Source organism: Arvicola amphibius, chromosome X (genome assembly GCF_903992535.2).
Source record: "Arvicola amphibius chromosome X, mArvAmp1.2, whole genome shotgun sequence".
NCBI lineage: Eukaryota > Metazoa > Chordata > Mammalia > Rodentia > Cricetidae > Arvicola > Arvicola amphibius.
Genome location: NC_052065.1, coordinates 3,290,790 through 3,306,729, shown reverse-complemented (window position 1 = coordinate 3,306,729; position 15,940 = coordinate 3,290,790). Strand labels below are relative to the sequence as shown.

At 40.4% G+C, this 15,940-nt stretch overlaps 1 protein-coding gene across 2 annotated transcripts in view; it reads left to right on the top strand.

Moving 5' to 3' along the window:
- The window catches only part of Sms (spermine synthase), a 55,679-nt gene extending 41,929 nt beyond the window's left edge, over window positions 1-13,750 (top strand). For both annotated transcript variants that reach the window (XM_038316879.1, XM_038316877.1), the window contains exons 8-11: window positions 2,901-3,015; window positions 4,626-4,705; window positions 11,845-11,960; window positions 13,216-13,750. In XM_038316879.1, coding sequence (XP_038172807.1) covers window positions 2,901-3,015; window positions 4,626-4,705; window positions 11,845-11,960; window positions 13,216-13,255 — 351 coding nt within the window. In that variant the 3' untranslated portion in view covers window positions 13,256-13,750. The remainder of the gene's footprint in view (window positions 1-2,900; window positions 3,016-4,625; window positions 4,706-11,844; window positions 11,961-13,215) is intronic.
- Window positions 13,751-15,940: the final 2,190 nt, after the last annotated feature.

Sequence of the window (15,940 nt, the reverse complement as noted above, 5' to 3'; positions counted from 1 at the left end):
CTGGGAACCCCTCTAGAGTCAAGTCTCTTGCCATCCCTAAAATGGCTCCCTTAATTAAGATATCACTATTATGAAAACACTATTCTGAGTGAGGTAACCCAGACCTGAAAAGATGAATTTGGTATGTACTCACTCATAAGTGGATTCTAGACATAAACAAAGGTCAGTGAGCCTATAATTCGTGATCCTAGAGAACCTAAATAAGAAGGTGAACCCAAAAAAAAAACATATAGTTACCCTCCTGGATATCGGAAGGAGACTAGATTGCCAGGCAAAAATTGGGATTTTGGGGGTGGGGGTGGGGTGGCGGTAAGGGGTGATGGGGAGATGTGGATAGAAAAGTGAGGAGGGGAGGATGGGGAGACCCTGGGGGAATGGGATGGTTGGGATGGAGGAAGGGTGGATAGGGGGGCAGAGTAGAATTTAGTTTTAAAAATTTAAAAATGAGAATTTTCAGAAATCTGTTATTAGACTGTTTGAAATGGCTTAGTGGGTAAAGGCACTTGTCTCCAAATCTGATGACCTCAATTTAATCCCTAGGACTCATGGTGGAGGAGAGAACCTACTCAGACAAGGTGGCTTCTTTTTTTACACACACACACACACACACACACACACACACACACACACACACTCACGCACGCACGCAAAGATATTGCATTAGAACGATTCCGCCAAAACATAATAGAAAATATCAGAGATTTAATTTTAATAAGTAAATGATAAAGTAAAAATTATAGTAAGTGGCAAAAAGTCATTTTCATTGGAAATAGGAAGCAAATTATGGATGCTGTGTATCTGAGTTTATGCTTATTTTTGAAGCCACTAATAAGTAAGATGGAGGTCATAAAAATAATAAAATCAAATAATTATCTGGAATAAAAATGATTAGAAAAATCCAAGAAATTTACCTTGACAATTAATTGGGCTTCTGAGAAATTGGTTCAGTGATTAAGGATTTAAGAGATTTAGGAAAGTTTAATTTTTTCTTTCTGCTGAATGTAAAACACTGAAAGGAAATTGGGAGGTGTGTGGCAGGAAATCCTGCTGAAAATAATCTGCTAAATGAACTTAGCAAGAGGTATTATGAGGCTGTGGTGAGCTTTGTGATTTGACTGAAAGACATGAAATGGAGCCTGTGGAAAGGATGCGATATCTTGTGCCTGGTGATAGCGGAACAGTCTCCATTGCTTCTCATTTGTTCTTCTAATTCTCATCAGAACCAAGGGAGTGAGGCCAACTCATGTTTTCAAAGTTGCTCTCATTAAAGCAAATGTCTAAAAATAGCCAAGGGAACTTATGAGAACAATTATTGTGGAAGGAGACTTGTTTTGATTGCTAATTTACTGCAGTCCTGTAATCAAGTAGGAAGTTGGACACAGACTGTGTACACAGATAAGAGGGATTCCATGGGAACTTGAATTTAGGCAAAGTATGTGTTAAGTAACAACCTGCTAACTGCTAACATATGATCCCAGATGAATTCCTTTCCTTTCCTTTCCTTTCCTTTCCTTTCCTTTCCTTTCCTTTCCTTTCCTTTCCTTTCCTTTCCTTTCCTTTCCTTTCCTTTCCTTTCCTTTCCTTTCCTTCCCTTCCCTTCCCTTCCCTTCCCTTCCCTTCCCTTCCCTTCCCTTCCCTTCCCTTCCTCCCCTCCCCTCCCCCCCTCCAATCCCCTCCCCTCCCCTTCCCTCCCCTCCCCTCCCTCCCTCCCTCCTTTCCCCCCCCCCCTCTCTCTTTTCAGACAGCCTAGCCCTGGAACTTGCTTTGTATGTAGACTAGGTTGGTCTCAAACTTACAGAGATCTGCCTGCCTCTGCCTCCTGCATAATGCTGGGATTTAAAGATGTGCGCCACTACACCAGGCCCAAGATACATTTCATTTTGGGTAAAGATTTAGTAAGTGGTGCTGACGTATTAGACTACTCACTTGCTTGAGAACTAAATCAGCTAACCCTAGAAACCATTGAAAAGGGAGATTCAGTAAACTTAGTCCCTAGATTTGGAAACTAAGATACATAGGAAAATTTAGCTTTTAAATTGGGAAGTGAGGGGTTTAATATGACTGTTAATAAAGGATTGTTGAAGACAAGAATAGAATATTTGAAGTTAGATGGAGTAGTTTATTGTCCATCTTTGGGATGATTACATGGGTTAAATTTTAGTGAAGAAAACAGATTGTGAGAATGTCAAATGAACTTTTTGTGGTGCTGGGATCAAATCCTGACTTTCATACATGTGGTAGGCACGTTCTCAGATGGGATGAATGTGTGGATTATAGTTAGTTGAGGTGTTTTTTTTCTTTTTTGAGACAAAAATCTCATGTAGTTCAGGCTGGCCTCAAACTCTATGTAGCTGGGTGTTCACATTTTCTCTGCCTTTGCCTACTGCAACTTCTGCAATATATTAAGTTTTATAAAACAATAGGACAATAAAAGTCTTCAAAGATACCAAATTCCATATTTGACTTCTTACACTGTAGTCTTCCCTTCTCCTTCCTGCCAGGAATTCAATATAAAACCCAGGCTGTCCTCAAACCTGCGGAGTAGCACTCATTCTGTCTTAGCCTTCCAAGAATTGGAATTAATAGGGGATGGGCTACCACACCTGATTGTCCTCTTTTCCTATCAAGGGTCTATGCGCAACCTATGGAAACCTTTTGAAATAAGATTGTGTTTCAGTCAACGAAGGGAGCAATAGCACCTATAGAGGGATTGATTACTCAGATGAGAAAGGATATAGGTATATGGTTGACACTTTGTTTTTCTATTAACAGATAGGGATGAAAGGTCTCTTCGGTGCTGGTGCTGTGAATTTAATCCCTAGCTTTCATTTCCTATTTATAAGTGTTCAATGCCACCCATTTGTGTTGACTCATGCATCCAATCCTGTTCATTCTGAAAGGTCCTCATAGAAGACTGTATTCCAGTACTGAAGAGGTACGCCAAAGAAGGGAGAGAGTTTGATTATGTGATTAATGATTTGACAGCTGTCCCGATCTCTACATCTCCAGAAGAAGGTAGATTGTGTTTTGAACTCTTGGTTTTTGTTTGTTTGTTTGTTTGTTTTTGTTTTTTGAGACAGAGTTTCTCTGTAGCTTTGGAGCCTGTCCTGGAGTGAGCTCTTGTAGACCAGGCTGGCCTCAAACTCACAAAGATCCACCTGCCTCTGCCTCCCGAGTGCTGGGATTAAAGGCGTGTGCCACCACTGTACGGCTGTGTTTTAAACTATATACATGTACATGTTCACAAATGTGTGCGTGTGTGCATGCCAACACACACACATACACGTGTGAAGACCACTGCTCAACACTGAATATCTTCTTAAATTGCATTCTACTTTATTTTTTTGAGAAAGAGTTTCTTTCTGAGCCTAGAACTTTCATCAAGTAGGAAATGCTGGCTGGCCAGCAAGCCCTAGGAATCCTGTCTCTCCCCATCACTGGGATTGCAGAGGCACATGCCACCATGCTCATTTTATGTGTGGGTACTGGCGGTCAAACTCAAATTCATACACTTGTATGACAAGTACATTCCCCACTGAGCCATCTTCTCAGCTCCTCTTAGTTGTTAAAAGCAGTTGAACTAGCATTGATGGTGGGAAGGTGACTGGAGTTTTAACATGGCTTTAATATATTTCCCCTTTCCCTAATGTGAAAACACAGCTTATACCTCAAAGGGTGTAAGAGTGTTCTGGAACTAAATATGAGCGACCCATGGTTGGGGAACATGGATTCAGGTTAGTGTAAGTAGTATGTTCCAATGTGGTAACAGTTTCATGTTTTTATAGTTGCAGAACAAAAGAAATTCACAAATCAAGGCATGTTTCAAATACATTGGTGGCAACATGAAGTAGGTTACAGCAAAGCAGGGTAACCTCTGCTGGAGGAAGTTTGGAAACCTTCTCAAGACATTCTTAGTTGAGGCATTGGTGGAAGCTAGTGTGCTCTGTTAAGTTAATACATATGAACAAAGGTCTCCTGGAATATTCTCAAGGTTAGGTCTGACACAGGTAGGCAGTGAATTGCTGTTAAGGAGGCTGCAGCATTCTGTGTCTTCCACAACCAGGAATTTCCTCAGCTTCTCAGCGAATGTTACTGACTTCCTTCTTTAAGCAGCTTTCTTTCAGACTGAGCTCTGCCTTTGTGTCTAATCTTTGCTCTGTATCTGAGAGCCGTGCTGGGAATGGAACCCAGGATCTCCTGTGGATAAGCAAACTCTCTGCCACTGAACTACACTCTCAGTCCCTATGCTAAGTCTTTATTGGTGATGTACTGACTGTCTTAAATAGATGCAAACTTGATCCTGACCTCGGTGTTTGTGTAGGTGTTTTTACAGACCAGCTATATGATTGTACATTATTGTTCATGAACAAACTTTCAAGCATATGTATCTTTAAAGTATAAATTAGTCTCATGTAGTCCAGGCTGACCTAAAAGCTACTATGTAGCCAATGATGCTCTTTAACTCCTGATCTTCCCTCTGCCTCCAAAGTGCCAGGATGATGATGGGCACGTGCCAGCACACTGGGGTCTCTTCCTTTTTGCTGTATTGACCATGACTGAATATTTGATAACATATTTATAAATATTTGAACATATTTACAAAACTTATTTTTTTTTACATCCAGATTCCACATGGGAGTTTCTCAGACTGATTCTTGACCTGTCAATGAAAGTTCTGAAACAGGATGGGAAATACTTCACACAGGTAGAGCACTCCCCACCCTTACTCCTATGACTCTCAAGAAGAGTCAATATTTGCATATTTGACTGCATGTTCTTGAAATTTACATATGACAGAAGAACAACAATATCTTTGAATTATACTTGTTCAAGCAGTACATTTCAAAGTAGTTAATCTGTCATCCTGAGATGTTACTTAACAGCAGAAGACAACAGTATCCTGATTTTGTTGGCCCTGGCTGTAGTATGAAATGTCGCCAGCAGGTGGAGACACAGACTACAGTTTCTTCACCCGTTCCCCATCTTCTAGGTATATCTCTAGGGAAAAGCCCATTTAGCAGCACACCCTTCTTGATGAGCAGCTTTGCCTGTAGTGTGAGCTGCAGACACCATATAGAAGTAGATTTTTTCCTTGTAGTTACTTTCATTCTTTTTAAAATATTTAAAAAAAATTTTTTTAATTAAATTTTGTTTTTACACTTTCATTATTGAGGCTATTCGTAACTTTAAAGAAGGTTTGCATTTGTGGTTTTGTATAAAATAGGTATATATAGGAAAGTACACTTCTTCCTAAAAAGTGACAAAGGCATCTAATTGTTAATCCAGTCTCATTACTTGGTATACAAAATAATTAATAACCAAGTTCAGCCCTTGCACGCTGGTCTCGGAATTCTCTTGAGTTTACTGGAGAGTATTGCTCATCCTATGACATGTAAACCCTTTTTATTTTTTTTTTTTTACTGAAATGAGTTATTTTTTTTTTAATATGGACCATCTTAAGCAGAATTATGTCTTTTGTCCTGTGTACATAATTCTCATCCTCTAAAAAGACTTTACCTTGTGACAAACTTTATATTGTATTAATTTCTCAGTAATTCATTTTATTAAAGTGTATCTTTGAATTTTGCTGAATACTGTATGCTCCTTTTATTTTTAAAGACTTATGTTTGTCTATGTGCATGTGTCTCTGGGTATATGCATGTGAGTACGGCTGGCTGTAGAGGCTGGAGGTGTCAGATCTGGAGCTGGAGTTACAGGGCCGTATGAGATTCCTCAAGTAGGTTCTGGGAACTGAGCTCCAGTCCCTTGGAAGAGCAGCCAGCGTGCTTAACTGCTGAGCCATCTCTACAGCCCCAGTACATTCTATTGTAAATATTTTTAAAAAATCATATTGTAATTACATCATTTCCCCCTTCCCTTTCTTCCAATCCCTTTCATGTATCCCCCCTTGCTTTCTGTCTAATTCATGACTTCTTTTTCTTTAATTGTTAGATACATACACACAGATACACATATACTGGTACATATATATGTAAATACAACCTGCTCAGTCTGTATAATGTTAGACACACACAGTTTTCAGGGCTGACCATGTGGTATTAGATAAATAACTGGTGTGTTCTTCCCTGGGGAAGACTATTTCTCCTGCTTTCAGCATTCCTTAGTTGCCTGCAGTTCTTTGTCTAGGGTTGGGTCCCATGAAACATGTCTATTAGTGTCATCCTCATTCAGGTGTTATTTTGGCAGCCATAATATTGTAGTATCATGGGCGTAGCTTCTGTAGCATTTCTAACAGATACAATGTCACAATAGATTTTTTTGTTCCTCTGGCTCTTCAAATCTTTCTGCACCATTTCTGTGATGCTCCCTGAGCCTTAGGCTCAGGAGCTGTATTGTAGATGCATCAATTAGGCTGCTTTAGATTTTTCTTTTTTTATCTTTTTTTTTTTTTTTTTTTTTTTTGTTTTTTTGAGACAGAGTTTCTCCGTGGCTTTGGAGCCTGTCCTGGAACTAGCTCTGTAGACCAGGCTGGTCTCGAACTCACAGAGATCCGCCTGCCTCTGCCTCCCGTGTGCTGGGATTAAAGGCGTGCGCCACCATCGCCTGGCTAAAGATTTATTTATTTATTATGTATACAGTGTTCTGTCTGCAAAGAGGGCACCAGATCTCATTACAGGTGGTTGTGAGCCATCATGTGGTTGCTGGGAATTGAACTGCTGCTTTAGATTTTTAACATAAATTTATTTTTGACTGATCTTTAAAAACATAAAAATGATCATTTACAGAGTTACCATGTGATGTTTACATGCATGTATATACTGTCTAATTTTTAATCAGGTTAAGCACATGTATCCCCTTAACATATATCACATGTTTGTGCAGAAAACATTCAGCTTCCTTTCTTGGAACATTTTCAAGTGTACAGAACACAGTCATTAGCTATAGTTACCTTATACTGTGTAATTGCATGGCAGAACTTCTTATTTCTGTACAACTGTTAGTACCAATTGATGAACTGCTTTTAAAGATTATTGGTGTATTTAAATACCCAGAATAGTTAGAAGTCTTTTTTTTTTTTTTTTTTTGCTTGGAAGCACTTATCTGCAGACTCTAGTCTGTTCTGTTTCATGGGATCTGAGAAGAATAATGCTGGAAAGAACTTAGAATACACAAGACACCTAAAGTTCCAGCTTGTCCTGTTTTCCTTCTCTTTCCACTGCGTGTAAAGCCTCTGGGCACATGGTACCTTAAAGCTGGGGTCTACACACTGTAGGCCAGATGTGGCTGCCTGCTCTGTTTGAGTTTCTTGATAAACAGCCATGCCATTTGGTTTGTGCTCTAGGAGCAGGGTGCTGTCTAGAATGTGACCTCTCTGCCCCTTTACGGAGGAAGTTGGTAGGCCTCTGTTTTATGTAGGTTGTTGATGGTGAAACTGACTCAAACAAGAATTTGTACTGTAAAAGCAATGCAGATTGAGTTAGTTGGACTTTTGGGAGCATGTTTATCATATTTCCTGTCTCCACATTTCCACAACTAGAAGAAAGTCTCGTGCAGGTTAGTTGAGGAAACATGAGGCTCTAGGATCTTATAACCAAACAGAGACTTGTCAGGGTCTGCATGGGAGTGGTGAAAAAAATGATGAAAAGAAAGAACAGGACAACTCTGTGTGGAGAAGCCGGGGTCAGGTAGGCTGTGTGCACTCTGATGGAGTTGAGCCAATTACTGCAAGCAACCTGAAACCTCAGTGTGTTTTATTATGTACAGCACAGGGAAAAGAAGTTAGCTTGTCTTGGTAGGAGGTATCTATAGGCTAGCAGTTTCAGGTTGTGAACATCCTTGAGGAAGAAGTTGTTTCTAGTTTTGAACACACTGATCAATCACTAGCATTAAAACCCTCAAAGCAGGTATTACCATTTCTTTGAATCCCAGCTGGGGAAGACTTTTGCATTCCATTGGGGCTGAGGCATGCCCATGTCAACAATACTTACTAATTCAGGACTACACTACAGGGCTTCCTCTGCTCCAGTACAGAGAGTGAGAACAAGCTAGGCATGGGTGCCATCTGCCTATAATCCCAACTACCTGGGAGCCTGAGGGAAGGGAATTTAAGTATGGATCCACTGTGAAGCAGTCAGTGTGGAGTAGGTAAAGGGTGCCGTCATGGTAGTTTTGTGCTTGCTTGCTAAGGGGAACTGGTGCTTTAAGTGTAGGAAGCAAATAGAAATGTCCCACGAGAATGCAACATGTACAAATACTAATGACTGTAACTTTGAGGACTTGCTTTTGTGAACTGTTTCTCTTTTAAACCTCCAGATCATAAGTCCCAAGGCTGTGTTCTTTGCCAAGGATTATCCCAAAGACATCACTGCATACATTCTGTCCTCCTCCCATTCAGTACGAGTGGAAATATAAAGTGATACCATTTTGTGATGTCCTGCGGTTGTTTCTTGTGTTGCTCTGTGTTGCCACACACTAAGATTCACATGGTTTAAGAGGCATAAGCCTTACAGGAAGCTGTAGTCGCCACCATTCATTCATTCATTCATTCATTCACTTATTCACTCATCATCATCGATTTCTTTTTGTGGTGAATTCCTGCATGATAGACAGGAGTTCTCCCATTGACTTATACCCTTAGACTCTGCTTTTTTTCTACCTATTAACATGCTCAGGTGATAACACTTGATTCTGCCCTTAGCTGAAGTGTGTAGCAGTAAAATGGAGAATGTTAATGGTGGGATGAGGATTTTATATAATGATTTTCAGAAACTGAATGTTCCTACCAACGCATTGCTCATGTCACAGTGGCAAATTTGTGACATCACTGGCATCATCCTGGGTGCTTGAAAGTAGCCTTATTATCTTGCCACAGAATATAGGAATATGCATTTTTGAGGGTAGAAGTAAGGTCCTGGGACTTAACCATCTATCTTCTGTCTCCAACCACCTACTTAGAAAAACAATAGGCAGCCAGGAAGTGGTGGTGCCCGTCTTTAATCCCAGCACTTGGGAGGCAGAGGCAGGCAGATCTCTGTGAGTTCTAGGACAGCCTGGTCTACAAGAGCTAGTTCCAGGACAGGCTCTAGAAACTACAGGGAAACCCTGTCTTGAAAAGCCAAAAAAGGGAAAAAAATAGGCTGCTACATATAAAAATGGGTATGTAACACATACCCACATGGAAACCACAGTGAAAAATGTAGCAAATTCCTGAGCACTCCCATAGCTTGGACTGTTCATTATCAGAATCCTTTAGACATCTGTAATCCTTGCTAAAGCTTTACTGCTTTCTGGAAGCAATCCATCATTAGCATAATTTGAAAAATTATTTATTTTTATTTTTCAAATTATAATGTATGTAAGTATGGGTGCCTGCAGAGTCCAGAAGAGAGTGTTAGATTCCCTGGAGCTGGAGTCACAAGAATTCATGAGCCCACTGAGACGAGTGTGGAAAACTGAACCTCTTGAATGTCTGTAATCCCATTATGTGCTTTTCACCACAGAGTTGTCTTTCCAGCCTGTTTACTGTCAGTTTTTCTTTTTAACTTTTTAAAGCTGTGCATACTGGCATAGGCCTTTTATGCCAGCACTCGGAAGACAGAAGCAGGTAGATCTCTCTTGAGTCTGAGGCCAGTCTGTTCTATGTAGAGAGTTCCAGAATAGCCAGTGCTACACCTTGTCCCATAAAACGAAAAAAAAAAAAAACCTGAAAATAAAGTGTGTGTGTGCGTGCGTGTGTGTGTGTGTGTGTGTGTGTGTGCATGTGAGTACAAGTACTCTCTAAGGCCACTGAGATCAGATCCCCTGGAGCTGCATTTACTTGTTTTTGTGACCTGCCAAACATGGGTGCTGGAATCTGAATTCAGGTTCTCTGCATGGGCAGTAAGTATTTTTAACCACTGAGCCATCTTTCCTTTCTTGTCCTTTAGTGTCAATGCTCAAAAATTTTTGTACATTTTGTAGTTCACATGAGTGATTTTTTTTTTACTGTTTAGTTTTGCTTGCATAAGATTTGTTATTTTTAATGATGTGTATATATGTGTGGGGTATGTGCATGCAAATATGCAGATGACCTTGGAAACTAGAGGTATCCGGTCACTCTAGACCTAGAGTTAATAGGCAGTTATGAGCCGTCAAACATGGGTGCTGAGAACTGAACTTGGGTCCTGTAGAAGAGTAGTGAGTGTTCTTAACCACCTGATCAACTGTCCCAGTCTTGCTGCCCTCTTTTGAGACCAGAGCCTCACTATGCAGCCTTGGCTGGCCTGGAACTGCTTGTATGGAGCAGGCTAGCTGGCCTTTAACTCAGAGATCTCCCTGCTTTTGCCTCTTGAGTCCTTGGATTTAAAGCGTGTGCCACCACACCCAGCTAGTTTTGCTTAATTTTGAACCTAATAAGAAACACTCGGATAAGGATTTATATTACAAAAATAGTACAAACTGTTTTAAGTTTAAAAATGTAAACAATACAAAAGTTTATAAACTAAAAAAGCAAGGGTTAATTAAGTCTAATATGAGAGATGGAGAATTTTCTAGAACCAAAGCTACTGAACTAATGGATGATTATTTCTTTGCTGTTGGGTTTTGTTTTGGAACTCCAATGCATCTTTCTTAAAAAGAAAAGAAAAAAATATTCTATTTATGTAGACAGGAAAGTGAAATTTATCATGTTCCTTTTTTGGGTAGGTCTCTATTTGTGGAGTTTCTTCTTTCCCTTTTTCTTTCGAAAAACTGCTTCTTGACAATGTTGGGAAAGAACAAATTGAAACCTTCCAATTTTTTTTTTTTTACCACATTCTCAGTAAGGAGGTCCGGCCCTCCCATATGTCCTCTTTAAACACAGAGCAGGGTGTCAGTTTTAAGATGGCAGACAACCAGTCAGCTGTACACCTTGGTGGCATTTCCATTCTATATAGCTTCCCCAGTGGTGATGTGTTCTAAAAACAACTGGACAGTGTTTTCTATTTACGAATTGTAAATTACATGTGTGGTGTTTATATGCTCTCATGGTGAACTTGATGTTGAAACCAAATTATATGCTGGTGAAGGGCACTTTGGCTAAATCCCACTGCAGGACCCTAGATGATGGGTTATTAAACAGGCTGGCACTAAAGGATGACGTTGTGCTAAGTGAATGTGCTAAGTTAAAACCACCAAGGCTGTCTCTTGGAATAGTTCTAACCCCTTTTCATGGCTGCTCTAAGAAGTTCTGATAGCATAGGCCACTTTTGTGAAGTTTTCATCTCACGTTATTCCTGCAACAGAAGCCTGGTGGCCTGAGTTTGATTTCCAGAAGCCACGAAAAAGGTAGAAGGAGGGAACTGATTCCAGCAACTGATCTTCAGACTGTCACAATCATGCAGTAACACATGCACACGCCATGTTTATGCACAATGATACAGTTTAAAAATCAGAATTTGAGGAAAGGAGGAGGCATGACTGCAATTATCTGTCAGGACTTTTGTTGTTGTTTAAGGGACGTAGTTTTAATCATTATGGAAAGCAAAAATATTATGTTGATTATTCAGTTTCAATGCAGTTGTGACTATTACTGACAAATGTTTACTTTGAGTGGGTTATGTGGATGAATATGCTAAATTGCGTGGTGTGGATACAGTGAACTATGTCACTAATGAGAAATTGGCTTCACTGCTTTCTTTTGCTTCATACTTCAGTAATTTGAAATATCTCCGTAAATGAGGTAGAAAGAGAATGAACTAATGAACCCATAAATAGAATCCAGTGCAATTTGTGGAAGTATAGAGGTCTTATCTCATTTTTTAAAGATGAACTTTTATCTCAAGCTCCAATTGTTCTTCCTTTATTAGAGACCTTCAAGTGAGTATGACTTAGCAATCCCAATGTTTCCTTTTCTCTCTGATTTAGGGGAATTGTGTCAATTTGACTGAAGCCCTGTCACTCTATGAAGAACAGCTGGGGCGCCTGTATTGTCCTGTGGAATTCTCAAAAGAGATTGTCTGTGTCCCTTCATACTTGGAATTGTATCCTTTGACCATGACATTATGTGCTGCCTTTTCAGAACATCTGAGTACATCACGTGCTGCCGTTGTTAATCATAACAACAAGCAGAATTAGCTCTGTAGTGTACACACTCTGAGTTCTTTCAAACTTAACTGGGGACTCTTCCTAGGAACTTGAAAAAGTAGGCTTTATTTTTGAATCTTAGAGACTGGGGCGTCCCTTGTCATAGTTTCCCAGGGGCCATTAATCATTAAGTCCCACTGATCTAAAGCAGAAACAATTGCTGTCAAAGATAGACGCTAGCCAGGCACATCACCTGGGAACTAGTTAGATATGCAAATTCTTCTGTCATCACCCCAACTAGAATATAGGGGTAGAGCCCAAAGGCCTGCTTCCTCAGTCCTCTAGGGTAGTGATGTGTACCCAAAACTCGAGAAATGGTTTGAATTCCCAGAAGCCCACATAACTTAATGGCCCACCTGTAATCTCAGCATATGAAAGGGAAAATGGGGGATGCCCAGAGTAAGCTGACTAGCAAGACTAGCCATATTTGTAATAAACTATAGTCCACAGTCAGTAGCTTCCATAGCTGCAAGCTGAGTCCAGGTTTTTTTTTTTTTTCAATGATGGCAGTTGCTATCAGGGAGACCCTGCAATGCTGCTGGCCCTGGGAGTGGCTCTTAGTTTGGGCAGGTAGGAAACTGGATGCCTAGTAAGAGGCAAGAACTTTCTTGCCTAGGTCCTCTATGTCTAAAGAGGGGGGATACACAAGACACTTCAGTGGCTTGTGGAGACTTAGCATCTCTATCTTCACTTTCCCTTGCCCCTTTAGGAAGGTCTTTTTCATGTTCAGTGCTTTGAGGAATAGGGGTGATATGGGAGAAGGCTCTGGGTCTTAGAGTCCCATGTCCTTCTGCTCTTCCACTCTTTCACCTTTCCCTGCAGTTTTCTCCTTTCCTTTCCTCCCTTCCAATTTCCCTTATTCATTCTTCTCCTCACACCGGTGCTTCAGACTTTTGGGAGAGCTCCAGAGCAGAAGCAGTAGAACTGAGTAGTGTACTCCTTAGTCTTTGTCCCAAATGTCAGATGGCCCAAATGGTGGACGGCCCATGCTGCAAAGTGCCTTGTTTAAAAGCCCTTTGTCCTATCCCCACAGTGTTCAACCTACGCCCATAAATCCCTGTCCATCTTTCAATTTGCCGGCCTATATACACATGTTAAGCGGTACCTGCTCCTTCTTGAATGGCCTTTCTTATTCCTTAACTCCTGGTCCAGGTGGGTATTTTACACTGTTTGGAAGAAAGCTAAGCCTTAAAGAATAGCATCCCCTGAATGTCGTGTGCTGCAAGCCGCCTTCCTGACTTCCATTTGCCCTGTATGCCATCAACTGAGTCAGGCAACTGGTCATGAATTCCTTCAAGTGTTTTTTTGTTTGTTTTTAATTATTATTTTTAATTTAAAAAAGCCAATGCAAAAAATGTATATTTTGATGAGCTAGGGTGTTAATTTTTGAAAGTCAGCCGAAGGACAATTAGACAGCCCAGCGAAGACTGCGGAATGCACTGACCCCCTAGAATGTGACTTTAGGATCTACCTTTTTTTTCCTCTGTGTGGGGTTTGGGTTTTAGTTTTGGCTTCAGTAGACTTTAATTTGGACATGTGGAGGAATGAACATCATTGTTTGTTCTGGAGAGAAGTTCCTGATAGTGTTCTTCCTTCCACCCCCAAATTGACTTAGATCTTAAAATTTGGTGCTTTTAAAAGACATGATTAGCAGTGCTTCAATTAAAATTACAAAAGAGACCTATCATGTGTTTTGTCCCTTTATTTCAGCCCATTCTCCTCTTCCTTACTTCTGATGGCCAGGACAAAGGTATATTCTAGATTGTGCGCATGTCATAATGTCTGTGTGGACTGTAGTAGTCACTTCATGTATCACAGTGGGGAGTGAGCCACAGCCTCTTTACCACCTCAGCCTTATAAAGTTGACCTGAGAATAGCAGAAGATTTTGCCTGACTGCAAAGTTGGAAGTCAAAAGCTTGTTTCTGTTACCATTCTTACTGATGAATTCCATGTAAATACAAACATCTTTATTTGGGGTAGCTGCTCTGAGACTGAGAAGACTGCAGGATGTGCGGATGCACAGTAGATAGAGTTCCTGGAGTCCTGTGGTTAAAAGAACAATTTAGGAACTGCTGAGAAAGTGCATGTGGCCAGGCGCTGGTGGCTCATGCCTTTAATCCCAGCACCTGGGACGCAGAGGATCTCTGAGTTTGAGGCCAGCCTGGTCTATAGAGTGAGTTCCAGGACAGCCAATGCTACACAAGGAAACCCTGTCTCAAAAACAAAACAAAAAAACAGAGTGCATGTGAATATCAACTTGGTATTGTATGTATTGTGGATAACAATCCAACCAATTTGAATTGTCTTTCGTATTGTGTGTTCAAGATTTATACTCTATCAACGAAATTGGTTCATTTGTGGTATTTTCACAGTAAGGAAAACATTGGAAATGTAATGTTTAGTGGGGTGGATTCAGGGCCAACACTGAACATTCTTCATTGTTCCTTCTAAGACAGGAACAAACGATCTTTAAAATGAGTGCAGACTTTTGCTGTACTTTGGATTGCTATGAAAGAAGAAACAATACAGAATAAAAGGAGTTGAGAGTCATGTTCAAATTAGATGAGTCTAACAATATTTTTTGTTCATGGCTAGGTTAAAAACAGACAAGTAGACACTTCTCCACCCAAATGCTTCTGTAATTTGTGGAAAGACTTTTTATGTTGTGCAGGATTGAAACTGGTTGTATTGCTGCAGTTAGAATTTTACCTGGGGCCAGTTGTCCCTGCCCCCATTTCACTGTTCCTTTTGAGACAAAATAACAGTCTGTATGTAGCCTGGTCTAACCTGGAGCTTATTCTATAGCCCAAGCTTGCCTGGAATTCTCCTGAGAACTGAGCTTGTACCACCACACCCAGCTCAATTTTTTGCTTCATTGGAGTAAAGAAAACAAGCGTATCAGCTGTAGGGATATATTATTAATGTGAAGCATGACCTGGTTGGGACTTGAGGAGTAACTTGAGGCCGCAACCACAGATGCACTCATATTTCTGGTGACTCAGGTCCTGCTAAGCCAAGTGATAGAAATGAAGAGGATAAGGTTATGCAAGGCTACTTGGAAAATACATTTGGGCGAAAATAAAGGAAGCGGTGTTGACTTTATCTTGCGCGATAAAAAGTGAATTCAGACTAATTTCTTGGTATTTGCTGAAGGAGGATCTCAGTTTTGAACCCTTATTATTTTAACAGAGATATGTGCAAACTGAACCAACACTCCCCACCCCCAGCCCTGTGCACTAGCTAAAACCCGTCCTTGCTTTGGCTGCCTTTTAAAGAAATGCTAATGAGCCAGCAATGCTATTGTCTTAATGACTCTAGTGTTGTGTGGCATGAAAGTTTCCTTGAACAGTGGAATATATATATGTCCTAGCTTTTTAATAAAGACAGACAAATATGCGTAGTGTTTAAAAATTCTATTCAACACAGCAGATAAGAAGAATTGATTTATTAAGACATGAAATGCTGCTTTCTCTCGGAAATGTGATTGAATATTTATAAAACTGATCCAACTGGGCCAGGGGAAAGCTGAGTTGGTGGTGCTTGTAATGGGCTAGAGCACTGCTGATATCAAAATAAAAAAGATGCGCTGTTCCTTCCTGTGTAGTTTGAATAGTCATGCCCTTGCTTTCTCTTTCTCTGCCACAAGAGTTTGTATTTCTGCCTGTCATTGGTCTGTCAATAAATCGATCGGTTTTATCCTGTTTTCATGACTCCTGCGAGAGGGAAGGGAGTTATGTGTATTAGTTATGTGTGTTCTGTGTTGGTCTCTGTCTGCTCATGTTCATCCAACACCTTTGTTTTCTAAGCATTTTATTCCCACGGAGTGTTTCTCTCTGGCAAGACTTGTGCAACAAGGCAACAGTAGTTGCTGATTTT